Here is a 19571-nt window from a genome sequence, read left to right on the forward strand (position 1 = left end):
ATAGGTCGGGTGATACTGGAAGCTAAAGCAACGCGGACACCCCAAACTTGAGAGGAATAGGGCAAGGATCAGTTCTGGAACTGAGAAGTCAGAGGAAGGACAGACCACTAGACGAGACATAGTTTACAAGGAACATTGTTCATGAGAATCTGGATTCTGACAAGAGTTAAGAGAGCGCAAATAGTTTTAATCAAATTGTACTTTAGTTCTTTGCCTTCAATTAATGCAAATCGGCCAACGGGGCATTTGTATGGTAAGAGCTTTGTGTAAGAAACATTGGCATAAAGCACATATGCTTCCCAAATGTACATGCAGCAAATGGGCATTGCCCACTTCATCTCTCCTGTGCCACATCGCAGTGCAAGGGGACACCCTCGCAGCAGGTCATAAAGAAGAGCACATAAGGAACACCTTTCGCACCTATGGCTTTGAGAATTGCACATCAATATTCTTTGAACAGAAAAAACAAGTGTCATTGCATCCTGTGTTCGTTTTATTATTTAGACTGTACATTTTCCCAAATGAATTAATGGTAAACTGTCTAATGAAACACCACAATCTTCTCCTAAATAATGGACATGTCTCATAAACTTACAGCAAAGTGTTTTCCATATACATTTCTTTTTAGACCAACTATGGCTGTTAGACATTTATAAGGGAATATTGTATGTACAATAAAACCTTGTTCTGTACATTAACTCGCTCACTGTATAATGTACTTTTCTGCCACATTCTCTCCGGATATAGTGTCGGTTCTTGCAGTGGAGGAGTACGAAGAACTGCAGATAAACCTGGAACTGGAGAAAGATCTGCGGAAGACAGCAGAATCAGTCGCGCATCAGGTGCGTCTACTATGCGCCGTTTACAAAAGAGCGCGTCAACGTCCCCTGTCTGGGGCTTTTAAGTGTGTAGTGCACGTTGCCACACTATGTCGGTGTCACTCTGCTTACCGATATATGGAAGGTGTGTGTCCTCCGCACATATGCCTTTTGGCTTAGCATTGCAGCTGCTTGGTCTAAGGGTATCCCTTGTGGGTTAGCATTGCAGCCGCCTAGCCCAAGGGTATGCCTTGTTGCTTAGCATTGCAGCTGCTTGGTCTAAGGGTATGCTTTGTGGCTTAGAATTGCAGCTACTTGGTCTAAGGGAATGCCTTGTGGCTTAGCATTGCAGCTGCCTAACCCAAGGGTATGCCTTTTGGTTAGAATTGCAGCTGCTTGGTCTAAGGGAATGCCTTGTGGCTTAGCATTGCAGCCGCCTAGCCCAAGGGTATTTCTTGTGGCTTAGCATTGCAGCTGCCTGGTCTCAGGGTATGCCTTGTGGCTTAGCATTGCAGCTGCCTAGCCCAATGGTATGCCTTGTTGCTTAGCATTGCAGCTGCCTGGTTTCAGGGTATGCCTTGTGGCTTAGCATTGCAGCTGCTTGGTCTAAGGGTATGCTTTGTGGCTTAGCACTGCAGCCGCCTAGCCCACGGGTATGCTTTGTTGCTTAGCATTGCAGCTGCCTGGTCTCAGGGTATGCCTTGTGGCTTAGCATTGCAGCCGCCTAGCCTAAGGGTATGCCTTGTTGCTTAGCATTGTAGCTGCCTGGTCTGAGGGGATGCCTTGTGGCTTAGCATTGCAGCCGCCTAGCCCAAGGGTATGCTTTGTTGCTTAGCATTGCAGCTGCCTGGTCTCAGGGTATGCCTTGTGGCTTAGAATTGCAGCCGCCTAGCCCAAGGGTATGCCTTGTGCTTAGCATTGTAGCTGCCTGGTCTGAGGGTATGCCTTGTGGCTTAGCATTTCAGCTGCCTGGTTCCACTGCATGCCGTGTGCCTTAGCATTACAGCCGCCTGGTGTTCGCACATGCCTTTTTGCTTAGCATTGCAGCCGCCTAGGCTCAGAGCATGCCATGTGGCATTGCATTGCAGCCGCCTTGCTTAAGGAGTATTGCAGCCACCTGGTCTCAGGGTATGCCTTGTAGCTTAGCTTGTCAGCTGCCTGGTCTGTTGTGACTTTGTGCTTTGTGCCTGTGTGGTCTTGGCCTATCCATAGTGGCTTGGCATTGCAGCTGTGTGGCCTAGCATTTCAGAGATGTGACATTGGTCCATTTCTTAAGCCTTAGCACTGAGGCTAGGTGGACAATGGGCCAAGGCTTGGAATTACACATGGCAACTGTTTATCTAGTTTCCTGTGTCTTATTGTTAAAGGAGTAATTCCTCAGCCACATCTTGTGACTTAGCATTTCAACTGCACCCCCCTGGCCCATGGATTGTGACAGAGCATTGGCCTATGCCTTCTGATTTAACTCAATGCTTTGAAGCATGGCTTTGTCCCTGTGTGGTCTTGGCCTATCGATTGTGGCTTAGCGTTGCAGCTGTGTGGTCAAGAGTATGCTTTGTGAGTTAGCATTTCAGCAATGTGACCTTGGTCCATTTCTTAAGCCTTACACTGAGACTAGGTGGACATGGGCTATGGTTTGCAATTAAACATTTTAGCTATCTATCCATTTTGTTTTAAGTTTTAAGAGTAACAGGAGTCAGGCCTCAGCCACGTCTTGTGACTCAACATTGCAGCCATGTGACCCTTGCCTGTCGATTCTGATTTAACTCCATGCTTTGAGACTCGCTTTGCCCCACTTGGTCTTGGCACCTCCATTGTGACTTAGCATTGAAACCATGTGTCCTTGGCCGATGCTTTTTGATTTAATGCCATGTCTTCAGACCTAGCATTGATCCCTTGTGGTCTTGTCACATGCCTTATGACCAGTGTCTTGTGACCTGGCGTTGTAGCTATGAGATTTTACCCCACCATTTCAGCTCTCTGACCTCAGTCTGTACTAGGCGACATGAAGCTGTTTTTGTTGGACCATGCTTTGCTATTTAATGTTTGTATCTCGTTCTTGGTTAGGCTTTGTACATAGGGATTGCAGTCTTAGAACAGCACATTTTTTAACTTAGCATTCTAGTGTCACATGCTGATTCATTTAGCATTGCAGCTGAGGGTCTGTCCTCCATATCTTGTGACTAAGCATTGTAGCTGGATGTCCTTGGTCCACGCTTTGTGATTTAGGAACATACTTTACGTAGGCAGACCGTGGTGGAGATTTTCAGACTTGGTTGTAGGGATGTGGGCCATGGCCTTCATAGCCAAACAGACAAAACCATTAAAGCAAACTCCTAGGTGACAATGGGGTTGGGGTGTCCATGAAGCCATCCGTGGATCCCACTTGGTTGTGCGTTTGCCCAGATACCCAGCAGGGCTCTGTGTAGAGATGAATTGGCAAAGGGCAGGTCTGTTAGTTGAGGTCAGAGGTTATTCAGCAAAATGACAGTGAATGAAGCACAGCACACTTAGCTCAAGCAGAAGAGTGTGTAGAGGATCAATCCGGGTAGCTTTGAAGTAACAAAAGAGCACATTCCTAGAAGAGTGGTAGTTATGTAAAATGCCCTGTTTCTGCTTGAAATTGTGAACACAAAGTTCCAACCTTTCCTACATTTTGGACCTCACTACTCATGAGTTCCACATTCTGATGGATTTACATGTGCATTGAAAAAGAAAGGCACCACGATAGCTTGATATTGTGATGCATTCATTGTGCTGTGATGTAGGAGTAATCCACTGCTCATTCTGTATGCTTTGTCGCGCGCAGTGCTTGTGTTAGCCCTTTGTTCATTATTATAGCATAGTACTAGGTTAGGGTACTCCATTGTCGCTCTTGGTTTGATGGCCAGGAAAAAATCATCTTTTAAACTATGTATCTTTCGCAGATGTACATTGAACAAAATAAAATGAAGAGGCAAAGTCAGCTCCTGCTGCAGAGCGCCGCCCCCAACCAGCAGCTCTTGAACGCTTTAGACGAGAATGCAAAGTTGACGCAGAAACTGGAAGAAGAAAAGATTGCCCATCAGCAAAAGGTAACCTACACACAACGTCTCCACTCACTCTTGTCCTCCCTTATTGGGCGCACCCATGAGCTATTTCTAGGTATTTGAATTTTCCTCAGTACAGCCTTTGCTTTTTGGTCAGTGTTGCAGAGGAACAAGACACATACAAGGGGGGACCTAGCGTAAAATCTTGCATTTCTCCTGTCCGAAATCATGCATCATATGTCACAGGGGCCTTGTGTGTCTGTGACCAGAGCAGCAAGGTGTATGGTGTGCAGAATCAAAGCCGTGACCAGTCAAGTCCTCAGTAGATCCTTGCTTCGATCCTGTGCATGTAGTAAGGTTTTTTGTGTAGTCTTAACTTAGAGGAGGTAGGCAACAGTTGCAACTACAGCCCTCCTTACTTCACTTCATGGTGTCCAATGCACTTTTTCTCACTTTTTAATTTGGGGATCAAATACAGTTTTGTAGTTTCAAGATCCACATTTTAGTTCAGCAGCTAATATTGAAAACCCAATGTTAAATGTTTATTTCAGAGTAGGCATACTCCATGAGAATTGCCCTCAAGTCCCCAAGCTACCTGGCTGAGAATCCCAGAACCCCTGGAGGCCCGTGATCCGCCAGAAGCAGGAAGTAAAGAACCAAAAGACAGGCTTTCTCTGTGTGAGCCCCCACACTCTGGAACCTCCGCCACATCCACAGCAAATGCACCCCCTCTTCTACATTTCATGAAGGAGCTCAAGACCCCCCCTATTCAAGGAATGTCACCCCCCTAACACCTAGACCCACACACCCTCACTCCCTCCACGCACACTCCACTCCCTCCTAACCTAAGACTAGGGGGTCTGCTCCCCCGTGTTTCTTCCCCTGGATGTTTGCAGATCCATTGTTGCCTACTTGCCCTCCCCCGTTGTCAGCCCCCTTGTATTAATCCCTTGCGATATCCTTTCCTCGCTGTGTTCTTCCCGTATGACTTGTAAAGCGCCCTGTTGGTTCCCAAAGCTGCTTCCGTGATCAATAAATACCCCAAGAATAACAATACAAATATTGAGACATTTTCAAAGCCAATGTTATAATAAAACACAGTGACATCAAAGATAAGAGTATCAAAAGTACAGCAGTGGTAAAAAGAACAGAAACAAACACAAACAATTTTATAAACTCATAGAGAGGTGGTAGTAAGCAGCTATGAAATTAATGTTACTCCATGAATGCTTTTAAGCACAATGCTTAAAAACAGCTGCTTCAGGGGACGGTTCTGTAGCGTTAGTTCCTTCTTATGTTTAATCTGAAGTCAGAGTGGTGTCCGGGCACAAAGGTGGGTGCACCCATGTAAGCACAATCAGGAGCCAAAGAAAAGGAGAAAACATCTGCCCTATAATTTTACCGATGTAGCACCCGTTCCATAGCCATTGTGGCTGGCTTCTCTGTATTTCCCCATTTCCTTCGGGCATGCGTGTTCCAGGGCACACATGTCCTCTTTGTGGGCAAAGGGAAGCAGGCTCCATTCAGAAACTGGTAGGCACATAAATATTCGGCACTGACGCACTGGCACCCACCACAATAATGGTGTTCATTTTAGGATCATGTGGTTATAAGTAGGGAGACTGTATTCTGTCCTGTTATATTCTGAAGGCCTGTGCGCTGAAGCTGGCCTACTGGAACATAGTTCCCTTTTCAAAAGTGTGGTTTTGGTGCAAAGTCTCGGACAGACTTGGTGCAATAATCGACCAACCCGATAGAGGAACGTAGTTGGCCTTGGTTAATCGATATAGGAGCTTTATTTATGCCATCCATGAGACGCTGCTTGGATTGCATGCCTTGTTTGAAAGGTTGTATCCCAGATATTTCACCTGTCTTTGTAGATATGAACATTTATCTAGTTGCAGGGGGAGGCCACTCAAATGCAGTCTGAGCGGAACTTTTCCCAAGGGGAGGTCTTCTTGGGAATACATGCTCTGACCACAATGTCATCTTGGGAGTAGACTACATTAGTTACACATTCTAGTAGGTGGAAGGATTTGTTGCTGGAAGCGCAAAGCTGTATAAGAGGGTTTCAAACAGTATTCAGGTGTATTGCAGTTTGACCCCAGGAGTTAGATACGCCTAGAGGTGCAGGAAGGCAGAGCGGTGCTTGATCTAGTTATATGTATAACATAAGTCAAGTTGTGAAAGGTAGGTCGGTAATGTGGGGCAAGGGTTACTGGTCACTGAACACATTCAAGTTGGTGCTCTGCAAGTCTATACATAATCGGAGGCCTCTGTCGGCTTTCTTTGTGGACACTGTGGATCTCAACCACTCGGACACTGTTCAACAGTTTTCTGAGGTCTTCCCTTGCAGTGAGTGATCTTGTCTGGCTTTGTGCTTGACTGGGATCCTCCCTTTTTCAGCTGGATATTGTGCACATAACCCCTCATGGTACCGACTGCTTTATGGAATATTAAGAAACATTTCCTAGAATCTAGTCACACATCAGGCATTTCAGTGATAATAATGGGTTGTCACTTCAGTATTACAGTTTTATTCCCAAGAGAACTTAGTCCCAACACACCAGAACCTGGACAGCAGGTGGGGGAGGCGGGGAAGTCTTACTTGCTATGAATAGTTTGTCACTTTGCTGCGACAGGATTGAGAGGCCTATATGTGGCATTGAGAGAGTGCAATATGAGTCCGAGTCCAGCAGGTGATGTGCGTCAATGTCCCCTGCTTTTGGCTTTACTGTGGTCTGTTATGTTCAGAACCAGGCGGCTCAAACCACCTACTAAATCATCAGTCTTCATTACAAACAAGAGCCACTTTATTGCTTTTGCATTTCCGGCTGACATTTGAAGTGTCTCTTCCGGGCAGAGTTCCTGGCTGAATAATATGCTCTCTTCTTCGTGTCAGTTTCTTCATGCTTGAAACGTGTTGCAGTACTGACTGCTTCTCACAGGGAGGGGTGCTGGCTGAGCAGCAGCTCTTACTGGAACTTTCGAATGACTTCAGTAGACAATTAACTGGACTGTGATTAGTTCGTGTATGTTGTCAAAAGCACAGCTACTGGTCAGGTCCTTCAGGTCTGTCATGAAATTGTGGGTAACTTGCAGGTCGATGTAGAAGTTATGTTGCTCCAACTCAACGTTAACCTTTGTGTAAAACCCATGGTGAAACCTGCACACAGTCCTGAGCCTGGCGTCTTCAAACACATCGTTGCAGTTGATGCCCTCAGGGTTTTTTTGTTTCTCCTTCATGGCCCTTTAAAAAGTAGTCTATGGACATCAGCCACCAGGGAATTGATGAACAAGGCCCTTTTGTATGCTGGGGAGTAGGCAGAGCTTTGCGTGGCCTGCAGAAGGTGTCGAGCAACCCTAGAATTAGGATTGCAAGTTGCCACAGTGGTGTCTGAGTGGAAGGATGGGTGCGACTAGGAATGGCCAATCCGGAGCCAAGGAAGGAGACGAAAGATGCTGCTTCTTTATGTCCATGCACACCGGGCGCCCTACACGAAGCCTAGCGGGTGTGACGCAGGCCTCTCGTGCTTACGCAATGGCCAGTCAGGTCTTGCTCGAGTTTCCTTCACTGGCACATGGTGGCGGGGGATCCAGGACGCTATTTTAGGGTAGCCACTTCTACCCCGGACCCCACCTTTAGTATGCCCTTGCATTGCTCTTGTGACCCCTGTGCATACAGGGACGGAATACAGACTCACATGCATTGAGTGACTGACTGAAGGTTTAGGCAGTGTATGGAGATGGGCACTGGGCAAGTATTCACGCCTGTCACCCCATGCTCAGAATTCAAGCATCTCTGCAGCAAACGCTTGCACGCTTCTGAAGTGTAAGCAATCCATGAGCGATCCATCATACACTCCATGTCTATCCCGTTCACCAGGCCCAGGCCTCCTCCTTATCTAATCGAATAATCCTTTCTCGGTCCCACTACCTCTGCTGTTATATTACCGAGGAGCGTTTAGAGACGCATGCACTTTTCATTGTGATGGAGAAGGCTGGCGATTACTGTTAAGCTGCTCCCCAGCCTGGAACAAACATTGTGTCTGGAGTGTGCCTCATCTGATGACTTTGGCAACACAAAACAGGTGATGGCTGGAAGGTTTAGAATGAATCTTAACCTCTGGCACTGCTCTGGGCAACCCTAGTCCAGACCATGGTTCTTTAGCCTGCCAGGCCTTTACAGAAAGGGGAACGGCCTTTATCCCACCCCAAAATGCATTTTCGTATTATCAAAAGATAATTACGCAGGAGGTGCAATTATTCTAATATATATGCGAAATTGAGCATTTGAGGCACTGATTGGCCTGTAATGGTGGCAACCGGATATGTGAGTCTACACCTTTCTCCTAGGGGTAGTATAAATTATATTTCCAGGGTGGATAGCTCAGTGAACTGTGCACTCTCCTCTGCCATGGGTCCAGCATGAACACCATTTCGCAACGCTGTAGGACTGACTCAGTCCTTCATCTTTCTGAGGTGGATACATTCAGCATCAATAAAGTAGGCAATAATAACATGAATTATTACAGCGATCAGAAGCAGGAGGAACAGGCACTAGGCACTACATGAAATCCTAATGGTAATATAACGATGAATTATCCAGCATTGAACTGCATTGTGCGGCTGAGGCTACACTTAGCATATGGACGCGAGCTGCTGTGCCTTGCATATGTTACGTTACTCCGCTTTAATACTGCACCAGTCTCCATTGTAGTGCTCTTGTGAGGCTGAGGTTTGTACCCATAGTGGTGTATTATGCCCCCATCTGGGGTAAACCCAGACCCTTAATTGTGGGAAGAAAAAGAAAGGGGTACGGGAATAGAAGAGGGGAGAGGGTACAAATATTGACACAAACACCTAGAAATGCCAGTATGCCTATACCAGTCTTTAGTCCACATTAGATGGCATTTCGGATGTATTTGGGACTCTACTTGGCAAACATATGATGGCAGCACTCGCTCATGTGAGTAGACATTTGCCAACCAACTCCATGATCTTACAAGCCAGGGGTCTGACACCGTGGCCCTCCAGGTGTTTTGGACTACAGCTGTCACCACCCTTTGCTTGTATATTCAATGGTTGGGAATCATGGGAGTGGAAGTCCAAATCATCTTGAGGGGCAAAGGTTGCAGCTCCTCCCGCCCCCTGATACAAGCCAACTCGGCCTGCTCGGCGATTGCCAAAACTTATGCCTTCAAGTCATGGACGAAGGCGACTCATGCCCCCTGGTCCTCCTTCAGCTCACTACCACTTTAAGCATTGTCGACCGTGATCGGTCTACTCGCAAACAAAATGGAGTCCACGTGCATGGTTTGCAACTGGTTCACATCTTACCTTTCAGACAGACACTGAGCCGTCCAGATGGGCAACTTAAGGTCAATTTGCCACCCAGTTATTTGTGAAATCCCACAGGGCACACACTGGCGTAACAGTGGCCCCCGCACCCTCCGCGGTGCGAGTGGCCCCGCGACCACATGTTCTGGAAGGGGCCCCCACTTGGAGTAAAAAAAAGAATAATAATTTTAGCAATTCTCTTTTTTTTAGCATTTTTTTTAAATTCACTGTGCATTTCTAAAGAAGTGATTTCTGTAACAGAAATAATTTCTTTATGAAGGCAGAAGGCAACCGCCATGCTCACTACCGGCACTGCCTCCCGCGATTGGGCAATAACGGCCCATTACGAGATGAAATGGCCGGTAATTGCCCATTGGTGGGTGGCGGTATTGCTGGGCTCCCGATCCTCATTCTGCCCAATAGGGCAGAATGGGGGTGGGGAGCATGGTTGCGCCATCACCGTTGATAACGGTGCCAGCGCAATTATGAGTTATGCTTGCGGGTGCCGCACCGCGGGCTGTCAGGAACCCGCGAGCAGAACTCGTAATGCAGTGGGACGGTATGAACAGTGCCAGTGCCTTACCGGCACCATTCATACCGTCACCGCCAGGGTCCTAATGAAGCCCAATGTATTTTTGAAGTATTATGGCTCTCCTCAACCAATGATGTGTGCGTGTGTGAGTGTATGGTGAAAGAGTGCACACAAATGTATGGGTGGCTGGGTGTGCGTGTACGGTGAAAGGATGTACACTTAAATGTATGGGTGGCTGCCTGGGTGTGCCTGTATGGTGAAAGGGTGCACACTTAAATGTATGGGTAGGTGCCTGGGTGTGTGTGCCTGTGTGGTGAAAGGTTGCACACTTAAATGTATGGGTAGGTGCCTGGGTGTGTGTGCCTGTGTGGTGAAAGAGTGCACACTTAAATGTATGGGTAGGTGCCTGGGTGTGTGTGCCTGTGTGGTGAAAGGTTGCACACTTAAATGTATGGGTGGCTGCCTGGGTGTGCCTGTATGGTGAAAGGGTGCACACTTAAATGTATGGGTAGGTGCCTCGGTGTGTGTGCCTGTGTGGTGAAAGGTTGCACACTTAAATGTATGGGTGGCTGCCTGGGTGTGCCTGTATGGTGAAAGGGTGCACACTTAAATGTATGGGTAGGTGCCTCGGTGTGTGTGCCTCTATGGTGAAAGTGTGCACACTTAAATGTATGGGTGGCTGCCTGGGTGTGCCTGTATGGTGAAAGAGTGCACTCTTAAATATATGGATGGCTGGGTGTGCGTGTGTATATATGATGAATGGTGTGTGTGCTTGTGTTCAGGGGCGCAACAAAACCTACATTTCAGGGGGGCTAACTTTTCAAATGTTGGGAGAGGTGCTAACTTCACGTGTGGTGGGGAGGAGCACATTTATTTGTGTGGGGGCATCTAACTTTACGCATTTTAATGAGACTATTCTAGTGCAGCTTCAATGTTACAAGCAGTTAACTCTCTCCTTTAGGTCTGAAAGCACCCATTTATGGGCTGCTGTGAGAATGACTGGTCTCCTGTTTCCGCTCTATCCTTCCAATCACTCCCATGGCATGCCAGTACTAAACCCACATCACAATTTCAATTGCTTAAAGAATTTGGCATTTGAATGCAGGTACACACAGTGAAATGATGTACATTAGTAATTGCTGGGCCGGGCCCTTGTTAATGGCAAAACCCAGGTGCCATTTAACATCTTTGTCCTTTTCTGTCCGGCAACTCCTCTGAAGGTCAGCCAGGTCAAGTCAACATAGCCCACAATTTCAGTGGGGGGGTGGGGAGGCGCCGAAGCCCAGTCAGCTCCATGGTGTTGCACCACTACTTGTGTTTAATGCCTTGATTAATTATTGGTAATCTTCTTTACACCTAGCCCTATTCTTCCTCATCCCAGTACTTGTGTATGAGGCAGTACTTGTATATGAGGCACTATGCCTCATACAAAGTACTGGGAAAAGGTAGAGGTACATGAAGGTAATGCCTGACTTAGCTACCTGTAATCTTCATTACTCCTAGTCCCACTCTTCCTCCAGTACTTACCAGTGAGGCTACGAGCCTCATACATAAGCACTGGGACAAGGAAGAGGGACATAGGTAATTCTGGGCCAATGAGCTGATTTTGAAGGTTGGCGTAGGGGATGGGAGGGAGAAGGGATGTGTGGGGGGGTTGGGTTGTGCAATAAATCGGAATGGTCGTCCATGTCCATGCTAAGAAGGCATGATATGTGGTTTTAGTGGCTAGAGAGGCATTTTGGTGCAGCCAGTCTAGTCATTCCTCAGTTTGGTATGACTTTTTTTAACTGGGCATTTCTAATAAAGCAGTCCTGCTAAGTGTAATTACCTGGCTAGACTGGCATTTGGATTCTGCCAGTCTAGCCGTTTCTTACTGCGGCACTGTATATTTTTCTGGGCATCTGTAATACAATGATATGTTATCATATGATAAGTTATGTATAACGCACCTGTACACAAGTGTTTTTCGGCACAACAAGACAAGAGAAGGAAAACTGAGGGAGGACAAGACAAATTATCTTACTAAGCCTTGTGTCATTCAGATCGTGCAAGTGCGAGAACGAGAACGAGAAGTGCAAGGGGAAAGGGAGGGGAGAAGTGCAAGGGAGAGGAAAACAGGGCAGCAATGCTCTGAGTAAGTGCCGCCAGGGCAGCGCGGCTCTGGGTAGTGCAAGGAGAACAAGGGACTGTAGGGTTACAGTTACAGCCCCTAACTGCGTGGTAGGCCTGGAGGCCGTGCAAGGGTGATCAAGAAAGAGCCTGGACTCAGTGAGACAGAGGGTAGCCAAGCAACCAGTTGGTACAGCGGACAGGTAGGTCAGCAGGGGAGGGAGGGAGAGAGAGAAAGCAGAGGAGAAGAGGAACGTTTTGAGCTGCTTCTGGAACATCAGGTGGTCCGGCTCAAGTTTGGGAGGGTCAGGGAGGCCATTTCAGAGGGAGGCGCCTGCAGGGGAGAAGGATCTACCCTCCACTCTCTGCCTGGAGAAACATCTAACCCTTAGCGCTCGAGAAGGAAGGTATTTTGGAAGATAGCGTTGGATGTAGGGCGGATCCCAGACCCAGAAAGCCTTGTGGACAATGAAAAGGGTCTTGAACTTGATTCTTGCAGCCACCGAGAGCCAGTGGAGAGCTTTCATTGCTGGAGATATACAGTCCCTAGGTTTGAGGCCAAGGATTAGTCTTGCAGTCCTGTTCTCGATTAGTTGCAGAGGGCGGAGAGTAGAGGAAGGCAGATTGAGAAAGTGCTGGTGCAGTAGTCCAGCCTAGAGAGAACCAGAGCTCTGTAGACAGTGAGCTTCTGGGGGAAAGTGAGAAATGGAAGGGTCCCTTTGAGGAGGTGCAGCTGGTAGTGGGACTTCTTGGCGACGTCCGAGATGTGAGGAGAGAAAGAGAGTGGAGTTGAAGATGACACCACGAATAAGCGAGACAGTAGAGTAGGCTGAGGGGAGCCTGAAGGAAAGCTCAGTGTCATCCGCATAACACTGTAAGTTAGAGGAGAAGGTAGAGATCAGGTTGGCCAAAGGGGCCAAGTAGAGGATGAAAAACCAGGGTGAGTTGGTAGAGCCCTGGAGAATGCTACATGTAGAGAGAGGTGGTGGAGTGAAAGGGACCAAGTTGGACCTGGGAGGGGCGGTCCAAGAGGAAGGAGGTCAGCCACTCCAGGGCCTGATACATGATGCCCAGGTTCTCACAGAGTCAATTGATCAGGATGGCGTAGTTGACTGTGTCGAAAGCAGAGGAAAGTGCCAGGATGATGAGGACAGAAGGAATGCTGGAATCAAGGTTAGAGATCAGATCTTCACATGTGTTCAGGAGAGCAGGTTCCATGCCTCTGGCAGCTCTTAAGCCAGACTGATGGTCATGGAGACAACCAACAAATTCAGTGTGGAGAATAAGCTGGCAGTTGGCCAGCTTTTCCAAGAATTTGGGAGAGGGGACATTTCTAGTGGCAAAAGAATGATTACAGAAATTGGCCAAGGCTGGATCAAGGGTGTCAATATGGTCCTTGATGGTTCTGGAGGAGCAGGCGAGCACCTGTTTCGACGACACTTCCATAGATGGGACTTGTCTAGAAACCTAGTCAGGTGTTAGAGAGAAAGTGGAGAAAGGAGGAGGAGAGGGAGAGATGGCCAAAGGGGGCCGAGAGAGGAAGAGGAGATAGTGGACAGGATGTCCCAGTTTTAGCGGAGAAGCCAAAGGCCAAAGCCGTACAGAGGGCCTGTTGAGGGAACAGGAGAGGTAGAAACCGCAACAGGATTGGCCAGTTCATTGCATATTTAAAGAGTTTGGCTGTGTTGTTAGAGGCCGCAGTGATGCAGGCTTGAATGTGTGCTATCTTCTGTTATACGAAGCGTCACGAGATCGCTGGTTACCTTTTCTTCCCAGAGATCGTGGAGTTGAGGTTGCCAGTCTGTCGAAGTATCAATGCCGACGAAATAGCAACGCGAGGAATCGACCCAACACCCCCCTGACAGTGAACGACAGGATGGAACTGAATCAACTCCCAACGCCACGGGTGGCACTTCTCTGTATTAACGTGACGTCTGGACAGTGTTTCCACTGACAGAGAAGGCTGAATGAAGTCCTCCGCAAAACCAGTAGATCAATGGGCTGTTTTTCAGAACTTCCAGGATGGCAGATAAGGCACAGGTACCGGCAGGGCACAAGACTGGTAAAAGGGTGGGAAAGACAGGCCAACAAAAGGGAAGGACAGACAGGGGAACCCTTCCCAGGACAAGAATCCTAACAGGAAATTAAACAAGGCAGGGAACCCAGGCTGAACCCTCCCTGTACCCAGAACTAGGAGATAGGCAGGCAAAGACAAGGCAGGACAAGGGGACCAGGGACAGGAACCACCAAGGGCAGGTAAGGAGTACTTGAGGCCAAGCAAGGCAGAGAAACACGGAGGACTGGAGGCACAGACAAGCAGGACTCCAGCAGCGCATACACGGAACAACCGCGTTGAGACGGTTGTTCCGTGTATGCGCTGCTGGAGTCCTGCATGCAGAGCTTTTTTATAGCCCCGGACCAAAGCGAGGCCTGTTACTGTGCATGCGCGAAACGTCTGATGCTGACGATCCGCTAATCCGCAGAACAGGCAAGATGGCTGCGCCCATGGAGCCGACCCGGACCACGGGGCATCGCAGGGAAAGACGCCAACGCGGATAGAGTCTCCAAGAAGGAGATCGCCGCAGCCGAGGACCCGGGCCCCCAAAACAGGTAAGAGGAGCACATGCGTGCGCGCGCATGTGCCGTGACATCTTCTTGATGAGTCTTATTGCTTCGACTGGCATTTTGGTGCAACCAGTCTAGGTATGTCTTAATGCAGCCTGGCATGCTTTACTGTAATGTTATTGTGTGTCTACACTGGTCTACATTGTGCAGCCAGTTGGACATGTTTTCATTGTGCCATGGCATTTAATAGCAAAGCATTAATGTTCATGTGCACTGTTGGTGACATGCATGTTTTGAATTGCTGTTACCCTACACAACAATAGCAAACACTGTGGCTTTTTAGTAAATTCTTCTCAGAAAGTGTGCAGTATATTGCATTAAAACACATATGTATATCTTTCTCCTAGTACAGTGTGTGGCATACCCCTTCAGCAACACGTTTGTGCGCATTGCGCAAGCGTGGTAATCTAGGGCGGCCCAGAGTGTGACATGACTCGTGATTTGTTGCCGAGTTGGGGGGGGGGCTCAGCATGGCTTGCAGGGGGGCCTCCAGAGCTTGTGTTACGCCACTGAAGGCACACTACTCTCCCCGGTGATCTTTAATCTATTAATTCATTGTTTGGGGGTCACTTCACACCCCTCAGAATTGCCTCGTCTCCATCCAAGCCTGGAAGACAATCCCATACATGAAGCTGAATCGCGCAAAGATGGCATTTATTCTACTCCATCACCCATCTAACCAGGATATACCATTCAAGGGTGGCTAAATGACGAGCCTTCACGGCTTCACGCGTCATCTGGCCCGACTACTAGATCACTCTGGTTAACTACAGACAAGCTCTATATAAAACTCCAATACAATCTGAATACAAAACATGTAACGTGCATGCAAGTTTAGCATGCATGTGCTTAGATGGTATTGCTTGGGCATTTGAGGATGCCCTTGGCATACAGTGGCAACATCTAAGCAAGTTAGACTGTACCTTGCAAATAGGGAATATATCCTGCACGCGCGGCGTACACTACGATTAGATGCCATTTCTAAAGCTTGGCAAGATGAACTCGCAATATTAATGGTGGCTCCTAGACATGTCAGTCTATGCTTTACATACATGATTTACCTAGCACGTGAGATGGCAGTATCTGCCTATAGAAGGCTATGCCTGGCATATATTGAATTGAATTGATATTTTATTTCTATCGCGCCCATACAAGTGTTTCAGAGCGCGACAAGGCAAGGGAGGGGAACAAGGGAGAACCAAACAACGATCTTACGAGGCCCACTGGCATTGAGAACGCGCAGGCGCATGGGGGAGTGGGAGGAGAGAAGTGCAAGGACGGGGGAGAAGTTGAAAGTGCTGAGCAAAAGGAGAACAGAATAAATAATAATAAATAAATCACTAATAAGAGCAACAAAAAGAAGGTAGTGCAGCCAGCAAGTGGCAAGTGCTGAGTGTAAGGCAGAAGACAGGGTAGGTCAGATAAGTGCAGGGAGAAAAGGGGGGGGCTGTATGGGTACATATACAGACCCCAGTGCAAGGGGGGGCCTGGAGGTAGTGCGGGAGGGTAGCAGGGTGAGCAGGAACCGGTATTACCCAAATTGACCTTTTACAATTGACCTTTTGCACAATTGACCTAATTATAGTGGTCCTAATTGACCTTCTGCACAATTGACCTTTATATCATTTTAGTTATTTTATATATGTATTGGGTTGGTTGTGGATTATAAATAATATAAGGGGATTGGGTGGGGGGTTGCAGGGGGTTTTGGATTGGGTGCGGGATTGCGGGGGGTTTCCCCCCCGAAATATATGTCCTAAATGACCTTCTAAATTAGGTCAATTCTCCCGAGGTCAATTGTGAAAAGGTCAATTAGTATACAACCCAGGAACCTGGTCCCAGAGGACAGAGAGTGGCCAGGTGCACAATGCCAAGAGAGAATAGATCAGCAGGGGGGAGGGGGAGCGAAGGCAGAAGCAAAGAGGAAGGTCTTGAGGTGCTTTCGGAACTGGAGATGGTTCTCCTCAAGTTTTAGAGTGGCAGGGAGGCTGTTCCAGAGGGAGGACCCAGCCAAAGACAGAGCTCTCCCCCAGCTTGTTTCTTTGAAAAACGACTGACCCTGAGGGAGTTGGCGGTAGAGGAGCGAAGAGCTCGGGAGGGGAGGTATTTGTGGAGGGATAACTGAAGGTATTTTGGACCCAGTCCCCAGAAAGCCTTGTGGACAATGCAGAGGGTTTTGAATTGAATCCTTGCATCCACTGGGAGCCAATGGAGAGATTTCAGTGCTGGAGAGATACGATCCCAGGGCTTGAGGCCAAGGACATGTCTGCCAGTCCTGTTCTGGATTAGTTGCAGAGGGCGGAGAGTAGAGGCAGATAGATTTAGAAAGAGGCTGTTACAATAGTCCAACCTAGAGAGAACCAGAGCTTGGGAGACAGTGAGCTTCTGGGGGAATGACTGGCCATAACTAGCAATATGCGGATGCATTGGCATATGAAGGCAGTGCCCCTGGGCTGTGTTTTTTTCTTTGGGTGGTACTCAGTTATAACATGAACCCACCCATGGCATACCAAGACAGCACCCTTGTTAAAATATGGTTGGTAACTGAATGTCCATTTCCTGCTTCAGTAACTATCATTTTATGAGATTATTTAAGCTTTTTTTACAACACCGTGCTCTAGCAACTTGAAGCGTCTCTTGTGCTAGATGGAATTACCAAAGAATAGTACTACTTTATTCTCAATTTAATAAAGCAGGGTCATCTGGCAGACATCGGACAGATCCTTGCCCACTCACACACAAACTTGATTGCATAGAGGTGTTATACCCCAATATGCCTCATCTAGGTCAACATCCTGCGTGGCAAACTTTAAACGTTATTAGCGGGAGGGATTGGTTAGGGGAACATATCTTCTTATAGAATGTATACGGGTTAGTACTTAATTGGTTGTCTCTTATCTGTTAGGCACACATCAAAATAACTCAAAATCATATAATACTGATTATAGCGAACAAACTGGCAGGGGATTTGTTTATGCAACATTGTATAGCAGGTTGCCCCATAGACCCACTGATTGGTTGGCATTCTTACACAACCATGGACCTTCGGCTGAGCGAAATGGAACCCAGGTGCTTGAGTCACGTCAGATTACTCCCCACTTTTCCTATTAGTCCATCGTCTCTCATCAGTCCGGCCATGAGCAAGCGTTTTCCGTCTGTAGTTGACCTTGTAGCCTGTTCTCTGTTCTGGGACATTCAACAGAGTCTAAGCACATCAGTATCTTCATCCAAGGCTTAAGGAATAGCCCTTATTTTCTGAGTCACATGTGAAGAGACCATGAATTTGTCCATTTCAACCTCTTATTTACTGCTATTCGATTTAATTATACTGAGTGTCATTGCTCTTCTTGGCCTCTAGAGGCTTGCTCATTCTACCTTGTAATGACTATGCACTTTTGATTGTCCAAATACTTGGCTCTTGCAGATGTTTTCATATTCTTTAATCTAAGAGAAATATGTCTCGTCCATGGCTTATCCGTCTGCTTCCCTTCATGCTTTGCAGCTATTCCTTATAAATGGCATCATTGATCCCATGCCAACATAGACTGGTATTTCTTTTTGCACACAAAGCTGTTTTTCAGCGTCTCCTGACTCTTCAACCCTGACATTTTTCTGAGGTAGCTGAAGCCGGCGTCCTTTTTTAACAATTATGGCCATCCTTGCCATGTTATATATTCCTCTATAGCAAGCTTCGATATGTTTTTTCTACCTTGCGTTACAGCGTATTTACACTTATTGGTCAGCAAGTTACTTTGTCTTCTTTTGCATTCATGATTACTTCATCATTTCGTACATGTTTCTCTTGTCACTTCAGTCGCATCGTCTTCAGTATTTTCATATTGTTTCAGTATGTCCTCGTATAGCTTCATTTTGACATCACTCTGCCCTCATCAAGTGCTCCTCAGAGCTCCATGATGTCCAATGGTACATTCGGTATGGCTCTCTGAGTGCATATCATCTCTCGTACACTCGATGCGGTATAGGAACAACACATGGGGTCCCATATAGAGCCCTTCTCTTGCTGTTCCAGGATGACAGCGGTGAGGGGGCGGGAGTCAGGGAAAATGTATCCAACTGCTCCTCTACAAAGTGTCACTTCCTGATGCGTCACCTAAGGCTTGAGACATGACTTCCTATTATGTCCCCCGAGGGCCAAGATCAGGTGACATCACGTTCTGTGATATCATCAAGTTTTTGACGTCACTTTGGAAAACCCCTGCATTTAAGTAAATTAACATCCCTGTGGGGATGGTCATGGAGTCTGGGTGGCTCAGGCGCATCTAGGCAGGCTGAGTATATGCTATTCTCTGTCTCGGCTACTGTAACACTCTCATTGTACATTAAGAGTACTTTTTTTTGTTCAGTACGTTTTTTACTAAGCATTTATAAAAAAATGAGAACAAAATGGTAAATTCAGCAGTTAACATAGTTATAAATATGATCTTAACAAATAATCTTGAATGAATAAAAAGGCTTTGTTAACAAGTTAGAAGAATCAACGTGGTGTATCAGGGTTATAAATAGAAATCAAATATTACATTGGTAATACAATTTGTGTTAATGAAGGTGACTGGCAAGAAGTATATGGCCATTGAAACTAAAGGAATTCAAAGGAAATACCACATAAAGACAATGAGGGAGATGAAGAGAGAAGTTAAGATGAAGAGGTATGAAGATATTCAGTAACAGGATTCCATGTTTGATTATAATTGTGTACATCTCTAAGAGTAACGACGCAACCCTTTTCAATCCTGTGAATATAATAACAAAGATAATTCCACCTTGAAGCATAGGGCACGCATTCGAAGCACGCCGTCCGGTGTCTGAGCGGTTAGTTGAGTCTGTGCACTCAGTTAGCCCTTGCCATTTAAGCTGGAACCAAAGACGTGTGTTTTGATTTTAGTGCTAGTAGTGAATATGAGTTTCCTTTGGAAGTGATATCCATTCATTGGGTGCTGGCCTGTAACCATGACCTCAAGTCAAGCAAGTCAGTGATTGGTGTCTGGGACTGCATTTAGGTATGGGATCTATGAAGCAGGGCTACCAGCTGGGAAACCATGGAGCACTGTGCATGGGGGACCCACCCAGAGAGTTGCAGGTGTGGGGTAGCGGAGGAGC

General features: G+C 47.1%; 1 protein-coding gene across 1 annotated transcript in view; it reads left to right on the forward strand.

Moving 5' to 3' along the window:
• Positions 1 to 19571, forward strand: part of SHTN1 (shootin 1) — a 797962-nt gene that overhangs the window by 551754 nt on the left and 226637 nt on the right. Inside the window, exons 8-9 of the mRNA XM_069611915.1 lie at positions 748 to 842; positions 3746 to 3892. Coding sequence (XP_069468016.1) covers positions 748 to 842; positions 3746 to 3892 — 242 coding nt within the window. The remainder of the gene's footprint in view (positions 1 to 747; positions 843 to 3745; positions 3893 to 19571) is intronic.

Source organism: Ambystoma mexicanum, chromosome 8 (assembly GCF_040938575.1).
Source record: "Ambystoma mexicanum isolate Mex_15411 chromosome 8, UKY_AmexF1_1, whole genome shotgun sequence".
Taxonomy (NCBI): Eukaryota; Metazoa; Chordata; class Amphibia; order Caudata; family Ambystomatidae; genus Ambystoma; species Ambystoma mexicanum.